The sequence below is a fragment of the Ornithorhynchus anatinus genome, chromosome 2, assembly GCF_004115215.2.
Source record: "Ornithorhynchus anatinus isolate Pmale09 chromosome 2, mOrnAna1.pri.v4, whole genome shotgun sequence".
In the NCBI taxonomy this organism is placed as follows: Eukaryota; Metazoa; Chordata; class Mammalia; order Monotremata; family Ornithorhynchidae; genus Ornithorhynchus; species Ornithorhynchus anatinus.
The window spans coordinates 80,999,759-81,019,353 of record NC_041729.1 but is presented as its reverse complement, the minus strand read 5'-3'; the positions used below and the strand labels follow the sequence as shown (position 1 = coordinate 81,019,353).

The 19,595-nt window shown below is 41.5% G+C and overlaps 1 protein-coding gene across 1 annotated transcript in view; it reads right to left on the bottom strand.

Annotated features, from left to right (window-relative positions):
• The window catches only part of SHPRH (SNF2 histone linker PHD RING helicase), a 131,788-nt gene that overhangs the window by 94,037 nt on the left and 18,156 nt on the right, over positions 1-19,595 (bottom strand). Inside the window, exons 2-8 of the mRNA XM_029056420.2 lie at positions 18,345-19,001; positions 14,934-15,063; positions 7,378-7,596; positions 4,807-4,885; positions 3,909-4,059; positions 1,380-1,485; positions 474-730 (exon numbers count right to left, since the gene is read on the bottom strand). Of these exons, the coding sequence (XP_028912253.1) occupies positions 474-730; positions 1,380-1,485; positions 3,909-4,059; positions 4,807-4,885; positions 7,378-7,596; positions 14,934-15,063; positions 18,345-18,968 (1,566 nt within the window). The 5' untranslated portion in view covers positions 18,969-19,001. The remainder of the gene's footprint in view (positions 1-473; positions 731-1,379; positions 1,486-3,908; positions 4,060-4,806; positions 4,886-7,377; positions 7,597-14,933; positions 15,064-18,344; positions 19,002-19,595) is intronic.

Genomic DNA, 19,595 nt, shown 5'->3' with positions numbered 1-19,595 from the left:
ATATAACAGAATGTAGTCACGTTCCCTGAAGAGGGATAAGGGAATGAAGTTAATCGTCACTCCACTCTGGAGATTTGTAATTAAAACAAAGAGGTTGTTTAATTTGGAAATTTAGAAGTCTCAATCCTTGCAGTAAGAACATTCATTTTTTAGCAAAAAAGCAAGAAAACACTGAAAGGATTGACAGTCTACATTTTTAGTGTTAATCCCTTAAAGAAGATTCAGAATTCACAAACAACATTAAGTGGTTTATCCACCCCACTGCTTAGTACAGTGCCTGGCACATATTACTTTCCAAGCACTTAATATAGTGCTCTGCTCACAGTAAGCACTCAATAAATATGACTGAATGAATATTAGGCACTTAACAAATACCACAGTTATTATTATTATTACAGTGACTTCAGGTTAGAAGGTAGGAAGTTACTTGATCATTGGCCCCCTGGAATCATTTCAATTTTTATTCATTTTACCTGTTTTTTGTTTTTTTCTCGTCCCCGCTGCTCCGTGTAATTCTTTCCCAACTTAAAAGATCCAGCCAAGCCATGACCTTTGACTTGTTCCACTACATGCTCCGCAATCAACTTTTCCAGAGTTCTCTTGAGAAGCCGCCGGTTTTTCTGTACATCATACCTGTATATGGTACTGATGTACTTAAAGATGGCAATGATAGACACTCCCTTCTTCACACTGATTTCTTTCACAGCTGTTAGTATCATCACTCTCAAACCTACATGCAAAAATAGAGAAGATCAAGCTATCCTCACAATGAACTGAGGTTACGGAAAAACAATTTATAGGCTTACTGTAGGCTTGGTAACTGCAAAAAGTATAAGAAGCATTTGAAAAGAAAAGTAGGCTTTCAACACAATAAGAAAGTGATTATTTAAATGCTAACCTGTACTGACAGCGATCCCACTCATACTCACCTTGCAATCCATCAGTTTTCCAACAAGAAAACTTTAACTTGCCTGCTTAAAATTATATCTATTTTGTAGGGATAAAAAGATTTCTTATTTTTAAATTCAAAACAAAAGATACATACTCACAGTAACATACCCCAAACTATCTTTCAACTCAAGTTCTATGCCAAAGAAAGCCAGAAGGAAACCAGATCGAGATGGTGCAAAAAAGAAGGCAATCTCAAGTTTCTGTAGGGAAGAGTTTCTTCAAGATGAAATCAGATCAATGTATATTAATTATTCATGGATATTTGAATTCTGGCAAGAATAGTCAGCTTGAAGAACAAAAGGAGGATTCCCCATATAAGGAGTTTTAAGATTATACCATAAAAAACACTGAAAGAGTACATTTCTGTAATCTCAGAAAACAAAGCAAAACAAAACAAAAAAATGCAACTAGTCTCCATGAATACTTACTGGGGTAATGAATTTTTTCCCTTGATTTTAATTCCACTTTCTTTGCATTATTCCTTTTGCTTCCTTCAGTAGGTTGTGGTGGAATGAAATAATTCACCAATTTTCCCTAACATAAAACAATATTCAGTCATCATGTAATAAACTTGGTCCTTATTCTCTTTTTAATAAGATCGAGTTTTTCAATTAGAAGATAACTATCACTGGGTGAGGAAATGTGTAATGCTGTAGAGAACCAATTGTAGAACATGGAAGCTCTTGGTTTAAAGCAAAACTCATAATAAAGCCATTTTGTTTAATGGTGACTATTTTAAAAAGACAATAATATTAAGTCCAAAATATATTATCCCAGAAGAGACATACCACATAAATAGCCCAAATTGACCATCAGCCCTATAATGGAAATAGTTAAACAACAAAATAACCAGTACAATTAGAAAAGACACGAAAAACAGATTTTTGTTCATCCATCACAAAAGATAAGATGAGGATCAAATGCTTGGTGTTTTCTAGGGGGAGAGGAATATAATGCCAACAGGAGCTGCACTAAATCTTCGAGGTTAGCTGTACTGAATTAATCTCGTCAGGCTGTTGCAACCCACGGCACTGATCAATCAATCTAATCAGTGGCATTTATCGAGTGCTTAATGTATACAGAGCAATGCACTAAGTGTCAAGGAGGGCATCTGTGCCAGAAATCATCAGCCAATCTGTCTGACCCACCGGTTCCTTGACTCAAGCACCTCCACTTCAGGGGGGATGTTATTAACCTTTCAAATAATCTTGGGGTCAGTTTCAATAACAAAAAGTTTCACCTAATTTGGTCACTGAATCTCTAGCCTCGCAGCATAATAGACACTTAGGTTTTAGAGTCAAAAAAAAAGTTCGAAACATGTTACCTGCCCTGCCCTCAATTTCTTCCTTGTCTTTTCAAGGACTACACAAAAGTACCAACTTTTTTATTCGAGCATGAGAGTACGGCACTAAGAGGAAGAAGAGAGAGGGAAGAAAAAGAAGAAGTAGAAAAATAAAGGGAAATACAAAGGGGAAGGGAAGAAAGAAGGAGGAGAGAGAAATGGAGAGGAAGGAAAAGGTACATATGAGATGCACCCAACAAAAAGTGGTACAATTTATCTCACCCTCACCTCAAACTCCTTTGAGGAGTGGCCATCCATCCACCTTGCTCCTGCAAGGGCGGCCAGGGGATCTACTATTTTTTTAAATATGATATATGTTAAGTGCTTACTCTGTGCTGACACTGTTCTAAGAACTGCAGATAGAAGGTAGTCAGGTTGGACCCAATCCATGTCCCACATGGGGTTGAAAATCTTAGTCCCCATTTTATAGATGAGGTAACAGACACAGAGAAGTGAAATGTCTTGCCAAAGGTCATCCAACAGACAAGTGGCGGAGCCAGGACTTAGAACCAAGGTCCTTCTGACTCCCGGGCCTGCGATCTACGCACTAGGTCAAGCTGTGTTCACTATCGTCGTGGGAACAGCCTCAGTCTGCTGTCACTCGTCCTTACTCAAGGGCAACAATGGTCATGTGAGCCCTATGGACCCCCTAAGTTGAGTGGGAAAGAGGAGGATGAGGGGAAAGTGGGTAGACAGCCCCTCCTCCCGGGACTCCAGGATAACAAGAACCCGAGAAGCAGTGCCCTCTTCCTTTATACTGCTAAATTAATCTGCTGGACTTTGTCAGAGGCTGCTCTTGTGTCCAGATCCAGGGCCCGAGGGGTGAGGGAGGCATAACTTCCTTTGGCATTCCTGGAGGGGAGCCATCCCCTTCTTTGTCCACGGTAGCTCCTGCTTGGCAGGACAGCTCCCGGTGCCAATGCTGCTTGCTGACTTTGGAAGCGGTGGCATGCCAGACCAACAGGAGGAGGAAGTTCACCCCCACTGGCTGTAGAGAAGGAAGCAGCTAGGCTGTCAGGCATGAGAGCACCTTAGGTTCACCCCACAGCCAACTGAAAATGAGAGAAGTCCCATAGGTTGGCAGGGTAAAGGCCATACCCTGCCATATCTTGTTTTCAACTCTGGATCCCAATGTCTGGCTCCCCGTCCTGCCCAAAAAGCTGTGGGGGAGAAACTAATAGCTGACAGACCACCACTCTTCCCAACTTCAAAGCCTTACAGAAATCATACCTCCTCCACAAAGCCTTCTTTGACTAACCTCTCACTTCCTCACTCTATTCACCCGACCCTTTGCATCACCTATGCCATTTGGATCTATACCTCTTAAGCATTTTAATATTCACCCCACTCCCAGCCCCATAGCACTTACATAAATGTCCTTCACTCTTCCGCTCCTCCTATTTTAAAGTCTGTCTCCCTCACTAGATTGCAAGTTCCTTGAGGGTTGGGATCATGTCTACCAATTCTACTGTGTTGTTCTCTCCTAAGCACTTAGTACGGTGCTCCGCACAGAGTAAGGTTAATAAATACCACTGATCGACTGATAGATTGCTTGGTGACCACCGTCTCTAAAGCCGTGGAGGAATGGGTACCATCAGCGCCACAGATATCCTACCTCGGGGAATGTAAGGACACCTTGTTCGATGTCTTTCCGGGTGTGTGTCAAGATGAGAGCCAAAACCTCCACGGTCTTCCCGAGGCCCATCTCATCGGCTAAGATTCCACCAGGCCACTGAGGCCCAGCATTCGGGTATTCCCGGATGATACTGAAAAAGCATTAAATAAGTAGGGTCAAAGGGAGAATAATGCAGGCAATGCCCTCATTTTTCTTGTCCAGGATGAAAAAGAAAGTAAAATGAAACATTATACTCTTTTCTGGGATCTTTAATGGTCTTTGTACAATAAAATGTAAAGGGCAGTGGCCACTGAATCATTAGTTATTGTTCAATGACTCCTGAAAACCCTTTAGAACTTAAATTGGACTTACATGAAAAATGAGAAAAGTATATGGCCTAATGGAAAGAACACAGCACTGGAAATCAGGAGATATGGATTCATCACTTGCCTGATACGTGACCTTGGGCAAGTCATTTTACCACTCTGCCTAAATTTCCACATCTGTAAAACGTTAAATACCTTTTAGATTGTGAGTGCCATATTGGACAGGGACTGTCTCTCCCATGATTATCTTAATCAACCCTATCACTCAGCCTGGTGTTTGGCACACGAGAAGTGCTTAAAAAAAAAAAAGAACTACATGACGAACCCAAGGAAGTTCTTAACCATATTCTACAATCTCTAATTCTTTACAATTTTATGTCGATTCAACTTGATTTTCTTGCTGAAAAGTGGTAAGTACTATTTATTTCTTGCTTACTCTTTGTGAAATAGAATCTACCAACATCATCACCCAGTACTCTGTTTTTAGTACTACCAAAAGTGTTGTTACTTGCTAATTTTTTTATCCATGGTTTGATTGCATTCCCTTAAAAACAAACATATTGTTGCCTTACCAACCAGTAAATGGATTATAGAAGAGTTTCATTCCCTCTGGTGTAATGACCTCTCGCCATAAAAAGTGTAGGTTATTTTCTAAAGGAGAAAACAGGCTATAAGAACTTTTCTCATTTTCAGAACAATTACATTTAGTAAAAGAGAAGCCCATTCCCACGGAATCCCCAGATACTGAGCAAGCCTACACAGCCTAGACAATCCAGACTCAACTATTGCAGCACATTTAGGCTTCAAGAAAAAAATGTTTACTAACATTCCGTTAACTTCTTATATTAGATGGAAGAGGGACTTACTGGATACATAAAGGGAGACGGAGAAAAGAAGAGTAAAAAATGACTAACCAGAAAATGAAATTTGAGTATGTGTGTGCACAAAATATTCTAACAACACAAGAGAAGAGCAATTTTATTTTTACAGTATATTCCGACTGGTTATTAAATCAATGAACATAAAATACAAATGGAAGCACAAGCTTCTCTAGTTTAGAAGGGGGTTTGTATGTAAAAAAACCCCACTTTTGAAATAGAATTAAAATTGTGTACAGCATTTCTGTAGCACTGTACCAGCAGAAAGCAAAAAGTGAATGTCGTTTAAATATTTTCTCTTCACATCAACTAATCTTCCTTTTGCCATTATGCCTTCCCACATCTAATGACCTGATACACTTTATTCTGCACATATTCTCTTTACTCTGTCTTTTTTTTAAATGGTATTTGCCACACGATTACTACTGGGTTAAGCACTGTTCCAAGTGCTGGGTTAGATACAAATCAATCAGGTCAGACAAAGTCTCTGTCCCACATAGGCCTCACAGTTTAAGTATGAGAGAGAACAGATACTGAATCCCCATTTCACAATTGATGAAACTGAGGCCCAGAGAAGTTACGCGACTTGTCCAAAGTCACACAGCAGGCAAGTATTGGAGAACCCAGGTCCTCTGACACCCAGGCCCATGCTCTTTCTAGGTCACTCTGCTTTTTACCTATCCCCGGGAAGCTATCCAAAGTTGAGTGAGAGACTGTTGCATTAAATTATTTTTTATAGTAATCGTCTCCACCCATTCTTAAATGTTACATGCAAGCAGTTCCTAGTTTAACTGTCAAAAGATTCCCCAGTTGCTAGACTGCATTAGGAGTATTCCTCAGTTAGGTCAACTTTTTGATTCAAAAAGACCCACACATCTGAATGAAAACCTCATATTATTTCAAACACCGTGCATAGACAAAAAAAGCTGTTCTAAATTAAAATGGAATACAATTTGGAGCATAAATAAAATGTTGAAAGAGAACAAGAACAGCTTCAAAATAAAATCTATGTCAACTGTCGAAATTAGGGAAAATTTCCAAAGTACACAGTTCCTCCAGTAGATTATGAACTTCTTGTGGTCAGAGATCCTATCAACTGCATTGTATTCTCTAAATGCTTAGTGCAGTAAAATAATAATTATAGTATTTGTTAAGCACTTACTATGTGCCAAGCACTGTTCTGAGTGCTGGGGTAGATACAAGGCAATCAGGTTGTCCCACGTGGGGCTCACAGTCTTAACCCCCATTTTACAGATGAGGTAACTGAGGCACAGAGAAGTTAAGTGACTTGCCCAAAGTCACACAGCTGATAAGTGGCGGAGCCGGAATTAGAACCCATGACCTCTGACTCCCACGCCCGTGCTCTTTGCACCAAGGCATGCTGCTTCTCCACAGAGTACTGTGCACTCTGCACACAGTAAGCACTCAATAAATACCACTGATTGAATGACTGATATTAACAGAGAGTAGAAGCAATTATGAATGGCTAATTCATGGCTGCTGAAAAAAAGACAAAAAATACACTAAGAGTGATTACATATTACAGTAAAATTTGGGGTAAGACAAAATGATGGAAAGGGTAATGAAGGAAAGAGAGATGTAAGAGGTAGAGGTGGGGTGAGAACTATAGAGAATAGGGAATTGCCTACCTTTGTGATAAAAATTTTAAGGAAGAAAGGGAAAGAAATAAACCTCAGGCAACTAAAGGGGTAGCACCATCCCAGAATCTCTCCTCATGTTTCATCTGTTTGCTTAGGTCCCTTTTCCCCTAAACCCCTTCAGACTCCCACATCTCAAACGCCTTCATAAACATTCCTATACCTTTCTTCTATCTTTCCTGTACCATTTCTCCTGTTTAAGACTCGGAATAGTTCTTGTCTACTGCCCTAATTAACGCTGGTTTGGATTAACATGCGACCACTCGGAACTTATAAGGTATCTCCAGACTCAAACCTGTGATTGTCTCCACAGACATCCCTTACCCAGGTTTAAGAACACAGCTAAGATGGAGGCAACCGAGGCTTGGCTTTCCAGACAGGCTGTGCAAGGAAAAAGCTGAAAGACTGTAAGACCTCATCTAGACTGAAAACTCCATGTGGCCAGGGACTCTGGCTACCAAGACTGCTGTAGTGAACTCTCCCAAGAGCTTAGGACAGTGCCCTGCACCCGGGAAGCTCTCCATCAATACAATTATCTGATTGATAAGTGGGTTTTCATTTGACTCTAATCTCCACTTGCCTTTACCCTAAGCAACCTTGTATTTACCATTGGCTGGAGAGCTTCTGAAATTTTCTCGCTGTAACATCCAGTTAACAGCTTCACTTTGGTATGGCCTCAGCACGGGAATCAGTGCAGGGTGCTGGACGTCCTCCCTCAAGTACCAGGCTTCTTGCTGGTGGGTAAGTCGTACAAAGTCATAAAGCTCTTCGATGTTTTGTCTCTCCAACTCGCTGTCTGACACTTCCTCATCCTCCTCCAGGACATCTGCGCACATTGAAAGAACAAAACTTCTCACAGTTTGATCCAACCAACAGGAACAACAGTTAATAATTTCTTTTAAGATTAGACCATTACTTGTTAATAAGGATAGAAGAAGTCCTTCATTTACAACTGTCCAAATTACAACATATGGCACCTACTGCTACTTCACTGAATTTACAATTTATACCCTTTCTCAGGATTTTGACAATGTATCTGCCTTGACAATGGCTAGCTCATAAAAAAACCCCATGTAAGCCCAAAACTCCTGCCCCATGGATTTCCTGTTCCTCCTCCCCCACACTGGTCTTCCTGCCACCCCATCTCCTAAAGCCCTTATGCTGTGCATTCACTCAATCGTTATTTATTGAGCTCTTACTATGTGCACAGCACTGTACTAAGCGTTTGGAATGTACAATTCGGCAACAGATAGAGAAAATCCCTGCCCAACAACGGCTCACAGTCTAAATTACAATCACTCCTGCTGTTGCTCGGTGGAACCAGAACTGCAGTACAGCAAAAAAGGGCCTGGCAGTTGCGGCAGACTCAAAAGTCTTGGGAAAGCAGTGTGGCCCAGTGGATACAGCCTGGAAATCAGTAGGACCTGGGTTCCAATCCTGCCTCAGCTACTTGTCTGCTGTGTGACCATGGGCCGTGCACTTATGTTACCTCGTAGTTACCTTATCTGTAAAATGGGGATTAAGACTGTGTCCCACCTAATTAGCTCCCCCGTTTAGATTGTGAGCCCGTTACTGGGCAGGGATGGTCTCCATCTGTTGCCGAATTGTACACTCCAAGTGCTTAGTACAGTGCTTGGCACATAGCAAGTGCTCAATAGATGCTACTAAATGAATGAACATCTACCCCATGCTTAGAAAAATTCCTGGCACACAGTAAGTGCTTAAAAAATATAAATTAACAACAACAAAAAAAGGAAATAGTAGCAGCAGTGGGGATAACTGTTCAGTCTGCAGTTATTCTCTCATCACCTGCCATCTGTGATCTCTCTTCAGGGGAGGAGGCAGTCAAATCCTAGCAGCTGCCTCCCATACGGCCTCTCTCTCCTACCTATTTAGAAGGGGAGCTTTTGGGATGTGTTTTATGTCCACCAGCTCTTTCTCTCCTATAAACCTACTCCCTCCATGTCTTCCCAGTGTTCCCAGTCCCTGGTTGATTTGGGGACCCTGCTCCGTTAGGGTCAGGGCCCTGTCAAAGGGCCCAGTCCTAGGTGAAACAAGGAGTACAGAAAAGAAAAGTTGGGATTAGAGATGTAGTTAATACCTGATTAATAATGCTTCAAAGAAATCTGACATAAAAACCCCCAGGGATCTCTCTCCCCTCTTTCTTTCCTCCCATTCTTCCCTTTCCTTCCTCTTCGCCCCCTTTTTCTCTCCTCCTTTCATCTCTAACACATCCCACCACCCTTCCTTTTCTCCTCTGCGAACACGTTTTTTGTGTAAAAAAAAAAAAGATAAAGCATTTACCTGTGTTAGATCATCTGTAAGTAGAGGTGTTGCATATTGTACTGTATTATATTTCTTTATGTGCTGAATTTTTAACTGCATGATTTTTATGTCAATATGATTACTATTTACAATAAGAAATCCACTCAAGTAGCTATATTACTCATCTTTTATTGATTATTTGGTAAAATAGGGTAAAACAGGGTACCAGATCTTGGTTCAGAAATCAATTCTTCACTCATAACTTTGTTCGTCATGGGAAAATTGATTCCAATATACAACGTTTCGACACAAGACAGTTTGCAAGAATCAACTGTGCCATAATTCAAGGACTGCCTATAGAGTTGTCTACGTTTCTCTCCACTAAGTATGATCCAAACAAGACTTTTCCAATTCCCCTAGGCAAACACCGTTCCACAGGAGTAGAAAGGCATTGTAGGTATTCAATAAAGGGGCACAGGTAAATTTATTTTCAATGATTATTTTAAAGGTATTTTAAATCACCTTCAACAATATTTAATGCCCAATTTTTCTGCAATAAAGTGCCTTTCAGTCTTCAAAATGTTACAATTTTTTAACACATTTCCCACCTAGCAATTTTAGCCTTCTGCATGGCCAAGTCCTACAATGTCCAAAGAATCAAAACACTTCGATGGTGGAGATATGGACACTGGAGTTTACTCTGTTTGCTTTTAAAAAAAATTCCAATATCAGGGCTGTGTTACACACACACACACAATACGTGAGAAGCAGCATGGCTTAGTGGGTAGAGTCCAGGGAGTCAGAAGGCCATGGGTTCTAATCCCGGCTCCAGCATTGGTCTGCCATGCGACCTTAAGCTAGTCACTTCACTTCTCTGTGCCTCAGTTACCTCGTCTGCAAAATGGGGATTGAGACTGTGAGCCCCTCAGGGTACAGGGACTGTGTCCAACCTGACCGGCTTGTATCCATCCAAGCTTAGTACAGTGCCTGGCACATGGTAAATGCTTAAGAAATACCAGAAATTACACACACACACCCACATAAATATGTTTTTGGGTTGTTTTTTTCAGAAATGCTTAGATAGTAATATTTGAACAGAAGGATTGGTTTGGGTGTTTCTACGCTGAGGTAAAAAAGTTACACAATTGTAATTTCCAAATGAAAAGTCTAGAGCTCACTGTTCCATCTGCAAATTACAACCCAAGGCACCATGGTCCATGTAATTGCACTTGAGAAACACAGCCAGCAGGAGAAATTTTTTTTTAATCCTCAATTAAAAAAAAAAGTAAACCACAAGTTCTCAGTTGCTCCTTCAATATTCTTAACAACGTCTTTAATTATCTTAAAAGTCTCTAGGTAACCCTTAAGGATTCTTTTTCTAAAAGAAATGCAAAACTAACAACTTTCAATAATAAAATCAGTGTGTGTGTGTTGGAGGAAAAAATGAGAAAAGATTTTAATTTCATAATTGAAAGGAGAGACTTCATACAATAGCACTCCAAATTTTAAAATAAATGAAAATAATTAATTTACAGTGCCTTCTGAAAGTCACTAACTTGAAGTGACCTTTCCTAGTTTGGGTTTATAGGAACAAATCAGTTTTATGTGACAGACACATCCCAGTTTCAAATTTGAACATTAGGAATGGTTCTCTTCTGAGATACAGATTCTCTTAACATTTTGGCTTTTTCCTAATCTCAAAGATGCCCTATGTAAAGAACTGGTTCCCCATCCACCCTTTACAATAATAATAATTGTATTTGTTAAGCACTTAATATGTGCCAAGCAATGTTCTAAGCACTGGAGTAGATATAAGGTAATCAGGTTGTCCTCTGCGGGGCTCACAGTCTTACAGATGAGGTAAATGAGGCACAGAGAAGTTAAGTGATTTGCCTAAAGTCACACAGCTGATAAGCAGTGGACCTGGGATTAGAACCCATAACCTCTTGACTCCCAAGCCCATGCTCTTGCCACTAAGCGACGCTGCTTCTCCCTAACAGTATATAAAACCAACACTCAGCAGTTGAGAAACGTTCAGTGTTACGCGTCAACAGCAGCCAAGAAGGGCAACTGAAGACGAGGGGGTGGAATACTAAATTAGAGGCAGATATTTGCCATTCTAAAATATTGGGTTTCCACTCCTGTGATACTGTGTGCAGCTCTCATCACATCTTAAAAAACACCTAACTGCGCTAGAGAGGGTACAGAGAATAGCAACCAAGATCAACTGGGGAACGGAGAAGCTTCCTTAACAGGATAGACTGAAAGAATTAAGATTCGATAGAGTAAAGCTATGGGTTGAATGGTGACATGACTGAAGTCCATGAAACGATGAGAGAAAAAATTGTAGACATGGCAAACACAACTACTTTCCACCAGATCCGACACCCACTGAGATTGGAAAGTAGTACATTCAAAACAGGCCAAAGAAAGTATTTTTTCATACAAAAAATTCATTACCACAAAGCTAGTTAGGCAGAAAATATCACTAAGTTCAAGAAGACTCTAGCTAAATTCATGCAGAAGTGATCCAGAGTGAATCATTAGAGGAAAATTAGAGATATAGTGGGAGAAAAGTTAGGGGTGCGGATGGCACAACCACAAACATTTGGTTGGAGAGCCACCATCATGGAGTTCCTCTGTTGGAGACAGAAAACAGGGTTAGATGGACCATTGGTCTGACCTAGTTTAATCCACGAAAGATACAACGGTGTATATCATAGAGTTATACTTTCACATTGCCAATTTCAAACCAAGTAGCCATCCTTTTAGCAATGAAAGTATATTACCAAATATTTGTCCCTGAGGGCACCTGCTTATTTTCTGTATACTTGGTCTAGAGACATCTATAGATAGATATAGACATTCACACTAATATTTTACACTCTTGAATGTTACTGTAATCCTGAACTGGAACAGATCAATTTACTACTTTCCATTACCATTAAATAACAATTCTTTCCCTTTTTTGCAGTATTACTATTTTATCCTCTTCTTTCTTCCCTTAAAAATGGGTAATTCTACCATCTAGAAAGTAAGCATGAAGATAGTCGGGCAACACCCCTAAATAATTCTGTACTGTAAAGTACTCATATCAATTAGTAAATCTTTAAGAAAACACAAATTCACCAAGACCCAGATTTACCTGATTTTTTACCAGGAGGTGATATGTCACCCTGTTTTCCTAAAATAAATTACAGGGATGAGGAAGCAATAGATATGAAGGTATATACATAAGTGTTACAAGGATATGGGATGGGAGCACCCAAGTGCTTAAAATGATATGGAAGGGATGAAGTGGTAATTGGGGAAGTATAGGGTGGGTAGAGATAATATTAAAAGCGGACGCCCTCCTGAAGATGTAATTTCAGAAGGGCTTTGGGATGGAAAGAGCAATGGTCTTTTGGATGGGTAGGGGACAGGGATTTCATGCAGAAGGGTGTGAGGAAGAGATCGGGAGTGGGAGATGAAAACAGAGCAGAATGAGTAGGTTGGCTTGACAGGAAGGTAGCGTGTAAACTGGAGTGTGGTGGGAGATAAAGGGGAGAGAACTTATTAAGTGATCTTGAAGCCAATGGTAAGGAGTTTCTGCTTAACGTGGAGGTAAATGGGCAACAACTGGAGGTTTTTGAAGAGTGGAGAGCCATGTACAGAATGACATTTTAGAAAAATGATCAGGGCAGAAGAGATAAGAATAGGCTGGAGAGGGAAGAGATTGGAGACAGGAAGTCAGCAAAGAGGCTGACGCTGTAGTTGAGTCAGGATACGGCAACCGCCTGAATGAGCACTGTGACTGTTTAAATAGAGAGGAAGGGGAGGATTCTGGAAATATCATCAAGGAAGTATTGACACAAGTTGAAGGAGAGGGAGGACTCAAGGTTTCAGAAGTGGGCTGATACAAGCTCTTCTGCTGTATTACTGAGCACTTACTTTACTCAATTTGCTCCACAGTTTAATTCCTTGCCATTGGAATTAGAAGCTTTTCTTCCAAATTCCATCAGAAGCCTATTAAAATATTTTCAGGAGTCATCCTATCTTCTGTCCTCTTTTCCTACCAAATCATCAGGTTTACTGCTAGCACCCTCTTAATCTTTTGTTTCTCTTCATCAGGTTGTGCTCCTAGGATGAATGTATTTTATTACGTAAGCCAGAATGAAGTGCTGTAAATAACTAGATGAATAACATGGGGCAGTGGGGGGGCAGGTTTCTAGACCAAGACTATCCCTTTAAGGATCGAGGACCCCCAGCCAAATCAGACCTGCCTCTAGACTGTGAGCTCACTGTGGGCAGGGAATGAGTTTGTTCATTGTTATACTGTACTCTGCCAGGTGCTTAGTAGAATGCTTTGCACACAGTAAGCACTCAATAAATTGGATTGAATGAATGAACTTAATCAAGATTCTCTCTTCAAGGCATCCCAGAGAAGCAAAGCCAGTTCAATAGTACATTATCAAGCTCTCTGTCCACTACACTCTAAGTTCCTTGTGGGCAAGGGAATATGTCTATCAACTCTGCTATATCACACTCTCCCAAATGCTTAGTACAGTGTTTGGCGCATAGTAAGAGATCATTGAATTAACACTGATTCACTGACCACCAAGAACTATGAAAGCCCCTGGCTTCTCGGAACAGAGATCACATAACCCATTTTCAGTCTACAGAAAGATAACCGCACAAAGGCTGCATGAGCGTGGCTCACTGGAAAGAGCACGGGCTGGGGAGTCAGAGATCATGGGTTCTAATCCTCGCTCCACCGCTTGTCAGCTGTGTGACTTTGGGCAAGTCACTTAACTTCTCTGGGCCTTAGTTCCCTCAACTGTAAAATGAGGATTAAGACTGTGAGCCCCACGTGGGACAACCTGATCACCCTGTATCCTCCCCAGTGCTTAGAACAGTGCTCTGCACATAGTAAGCGTTTAACAAATGCCATCATCATTATTATTATCAAATATTGTAAAACAAGACGGCAAAGAAGTGGGTTTCAGTGACGGAAAAATATGACATCCTTGCCTCAATTTCACTACAGTACATTTCTCACTTACAACTGAATTAATTAAAGCAGTTGTAAATAGCAATAGAAACCACACTATTGATTACAGTTCCAGTTCTGCTAGAATACACGTTGCACTCTTGCAAAACCCCATAGTTAAGGATACTTCATGCTGTACTAATAACTGTGGTGTTCATTAAGCGCTTACAATATGCCAAGCACTGTACAATGCATTGGGGCAGCAGTTACAAGATGATCAAGTCTCCCAAGGGTCTCACAGTCTGAGTAGGAAGGAGAACAGGTATTGAATCCCCAATTTTTAGGTGAGGGAACTGAGGCACAGAGAAGTTAATTGACTTGCCCAAGGTCATAGAGTAGACAAGTGGTAGAGCCAGAATTGGAACTCAGATCCTCTGACTGCCAGGCCTGTGCCCTTTCCACTAAATCACACTGCTTCCCACAATGGGAACTGTGTGCAAACCATTTCTTCCCACACTGTGTCGCGGTTTTATCAGACCAACATTCTCAACCGCACTTGTACAGTGAAAACTTGTGTTTAAGCAAGATTAAATACTTGTTTAGTTCATTGCTAGACTGGGTTAAAGACACCTTTAAGTATTTAATGGAATTCAACCTAGCACTTAATACAGTGCCTGGCACATAGTAAGCACTTAAATACCATCATCATTATTATTATTATTATAAACACGCATGACAAAGATTAATGATCTGGGCATGCGTGCAACAGTAAAATCTCCTGCACAACAAAAAGTAATGGCTAATCCAAGTTACTCAAAACACTAAATTATCAAATTACTAAATCATTTTTCATGTCACCTCTTAATGGTTTTGGAAATACATAACTACCTATGCAACTGACAATAAAAATATAGATAAGTAAATAGTACCTGGAATTATGAAGTTGTAAAATTTTTCCATCATTTTTTGAATCAGTCGACAGGCTTTTTTTATTCTTCCACTTCCATCACTGAGAAAAGTGGGCTTGGCTAATCCAGCTTCCAAGAGAAAAATCCCAACCTACATCAATATATTCAAAAGAAAATTGAAAACATTAAGTGGGCTCTCCCTAAATCTCTCCTGCTCCTCTCCAGGCCCTCCTTCCTCCTGCCCCTTCTCCAACTCTCCCATCTTTGCCAGTAGTATTTCAGGAGATTTCCTATCTCCTCTCAAAGTCCACCCCCTCCATTTGTGCCTCTGACCCCATCCTATGAGACCCTCTCAAAGCACCTGCCCCTCCCTTCTTCCTTTCCTGACCGCTATCTTCAACTGTTCACTCTCCAGTGGCTTTTTCCACACTGTTTTCAAACATGCCCATATATCTCCTACCCTAAAAACACCTCCCTTGACCCAACAGCTCCCTCCAATCATCGCCCCCATCTCCTGCCTACCATTCCTTCCCAAATTTCTTGAGTAAGTTTTCTACATCCACTGTCTCCACTTCTTCTCCTTCAATTCTCTCAACCCCCTCCAAACTGGCTTCCATCCCCTTCATTCCACAGAAATTGCTCTTTCAAAGATCATCAGTGATCTCCTTCTTGCTAAATCCAATGGCCTCTACTCCATCCCAATCCTCCTAGACCTCTCTGCTGCCTTCAACACTGCCAACGGTGGTTCCTCCTTCTCCTGGGAACATTATCCATACTTGGCTTCGCTGATACTGTCCTCTCCTCATTCTCCTATCTCTCTGGATGCTCTCAGTCTTTTGTGGGCTCCTCCTTTGACTCCTGCCCCCTAAATGTGGGAGTCCCTCAAGGCTCAGTTCTGGGTGCCCTTGTATTCTCCATCTATACCCAATGTCTTGGAGAACTCATTCACTTCCACAGCTTCAACTACCATCGCTTTACTATCTCTTTATGGATGATTCCCAAATCTACAACTCCAGCCCTGATCTCTTTCATTCTCTGCAGTCTCACATTTCCTCCTGCTTTCAAGATATCCCTACTTGGATGTCCCACTGACACCAGTCCAACATGTCCAAACAGAACTCCTTATCTTCCCTCCCAAACCCTGTCCTTCCACTGACTTTCTTGTCACTGTAGATAATACCATCATCCTCTGTCTCCTTGTCTGTTTTCCTCAACTCATCGCACTCATTTAACCTACATATTCAATCCATCACTAAATCCTGTCAGTTCCACCTTCACAACATTGCCAAAATCTGCCCTTTCTTTTCCAACCAAACTACTATCACATTAATCCAAGCACCTATTTTATTCCATCTTGATTACTGCATCAGCTTCCTTGCTGACCTCCCTGTCTCCTGTCTCTTCCCACTCCAGCCCATACTTCACTCTGCTGCCCAGATCATTTTTCTACAAAACCATTCAATCCATTCTTCCCCATTCCTCAAGAACCACCAAAGGTTGCCCATCCATCTCCATATCAAACAGAAACTCCTTACCATCGGCTTTAGAGCACTCGATCACTTTGCCCTCTCCTACGTTACCTCGCCACTTTCCTATTACAACCCAGACCTTGGCCTTTGCTCCTCTACTCCCAACCTACTCACTGAACCTCAATCTCATTGCTTATATCTCACTCACATCCTCCCTCTGACCTGGAATGTCCTCCCTCTTCATATCCAATAGACGACCACTCTTGCCACCTTCAAAACCGTATTAAAAGCACACCACCTCCTAGAAGCCTTCCCTGACTAAACCTTCATTTTCTCTTCTCCCACTTCCTTGTCACTCCCACTCTTGTATTTGCATCATTTATTCACCCCCTACCTCAGCCCCACAGTACTTACGTACTTATCCATTATTTATTTATACTGATGTCTGCCTCCCTTCTAGAATGTAAGCTTATCATGGGCAGGGAACGTATCCACCAGCTCTGTTATACTGCACTCTCCCAAGCACTTAGTACAATGCTCTGCATACAGTAAGCACTCAATAAATATGATTAATTGATTGGCTGAATACAGAATAAGCTTATGAGACAAAAGTCCTTAGGATAATTTTACAGAAACTCAGTACGAAATGCTGGGGGGAGATTACTTTGCTCTTCTATGTTACTTATGTAACTGACGGACTTTAGCATGCTTTTAGAAATTATGACTAACATCTGAGAGTTGGGCATTTTAGCAAAATCAATAGTAGAACCAGAAAAAACACTCAGGACCAATGATATTCTAATGTAATCCAACCAGTCAGGCATATAGCCACTGGAAAACAATGCTTTTCTTGCGCAGAGGTTTGAGCAGGGAGCCCAAGCAGTAGAAGAGAAAATAGTGACAGGCACTATAAATAATAGACAGAAAAGGACAGTCTTTACAAGCACTCGCTGTACAATCGTCCATAAGTCTTTTCAGGCATATTCATGAATATGTCTGTCCAAGGGGTGATTTTCCACTACAGAGGAAAGGAAGAGATCTGGCCAAAGGAAGCCAAGAAGTAGTCAGCAGAGACAGGCTCCCTTCTCTTGGCTGGTTGGATTACACTAGAATATCATTGGTCTTGAGTGTTTTTTCTGGTTCTACTATCCAACTCTCAGATGTTAGTCATAATTACTAAAAGCATGCTAAAGTCCTTCAATTACTTAAGTAACATAGAAGAGCAAAGTAATCTCCTCCCAGCATTTCTCAGGGTTTCTGTAAAATTGTCCTAAAGACCTTTGTCTCATAAACTTGGCTCATAAACTGAGCAGCGTGGCTCAGTGGAAAGAGCACGGGCTTGGGAGCCAGAGGTCATGAGTTCGAATCCTGGCTCTGCCACTTGTCAGCTGTGTGACTGTGGGCAAGTCACTTCACTTCTCTGGGCCTCAGTTCCCTCATCTGTAAAATGGGGATTAAGACTGTGAGCCTCATGTGAGACAACCTGATTACCTTGTATCTACACCAGAGCTTAGAACAGTGCTCTGCACATAGTAAGCACTTAAATACCAACATCATTATTATTATTATTATTATTATTCTCTTGACTCACCAGCCTGAAGTTCCTTTGAGCCAGTAATTTCTTGGACTTCTTCATTGCCTAGGGCAGTGCTTTTTCTCCCTTCCCTTGTCTCCATCTGACCCCAGTCCTCTACTTCCTACAACCTTCACCAGCCCAGCTCAAGCTCTTCTCATTCCCAGGGCCACCTGCCGCTTCATTTCTTCCTACTCAGTTTCCAGTTCTCTTCCATTCCCATCTTGCTTTGCCAGCCCAGGCATCTCTACTCCTTTTAACTGCCATCTCTGATTTCAGGACATACATGCACATTTATATTCTGTTCTTCACACTCTAAGCCTGTCCAAGAACAGCTGGCAGGCAAATCTACACTTTAGTAACATACACAAATTACTTAAAAGTGATTACCTTGATGACACGATTTCCTTCAACTCTTTGGCAAAGTTCTATTACTCTCTTCTTCTGCAACCACCTCAAATCTTCTAACATTTCACCACTAAAAGAAGTTTCTACCAAGATACTGTTCTCGGAACCACTGAAAGCTTCTTGGCTATCCGTCTCCGCACAATCTGGCTGAGGGCGGATCTGCAGCCGACCACCCAAATCTGATCGCATCAAAGTAAAACTTCTTTCATGGAAATTGTCGTTTAAGATTTGCTTAGGAAGAACGTGGAGGACGAATTCACCCAGAAACGCTCTCCAAGTACAGTCTGAGGAATGAGGAGAGACTTCGACATTTAGCCCTGTAGATAAAGAGGATGAGATATACCCGACCTCCTCTTCATCTGTTAACGTTGAAAAACAAACAGACTTTGAACGTTTCTTCTTGTCCCTGCGAGTCAGTTTCTCCTCTAGTTCATCGTCAATAATGATGAAAGGAGCAGCCGACGAGCTTGGACCTGGAACAGGTTGACTGCCTCCACCCAACGCTGGCTCTTCATTCCTTCGGTCTTCGTGCATATTCCAACAGAGCTCCTTCTTCTTGTCTTCATCCACCCTCACCGGAGGGGCACGTTTCCGACGGCTGCTCATCTTGAAGTTCTCTTAGCTGGAGCACTACAAATTCTAGAAAACAAAGATAATCTTAGACAGTGGCAGAAATTCTCCCTAGGTTTCAGCTTAGTAGTTAGCTATCTCAGTATGTTTTTGCACGAAATGTGGCACATATTGCTCATACACTTAATGTGTGTTCTTCAGGAAGGAAAGATTTTTATTTTGAGTTACAAAAACGTCTAACGAATTCATCAAATAATTCCTACCCTGCATCGCTATAATAGTATATTAGCATAATCCTTTCCATATTCCTTTATCAGCTGTATGAATGAGAGATGAAAACTGCACCAGGAAGGCAACGTATTAATAAAGCATTTACACTCACTCCCTCGGTGAACTCATTCGCTCTCACGGCTTTGACTACCATCTCTACGCAGATGACACGCAGATCTACATCTCCGCCCCTGTCCTCTCCCCCTCCCTTCAGGCTCGCATCTCCTCCTGCCTCCAGGACGTCTCCACCTGGATGTCGGCCCGCCACCTAAAACTCAACATGAGCAAGACTGAGCTCCTCATCTTCCCTCCCAAACCCGGTCCTCTCGCAGACTTCCCTATCACCGTGGATGGCACGACCATCCTTCCCGTCTCTCGGGCCCGCAATCTCGG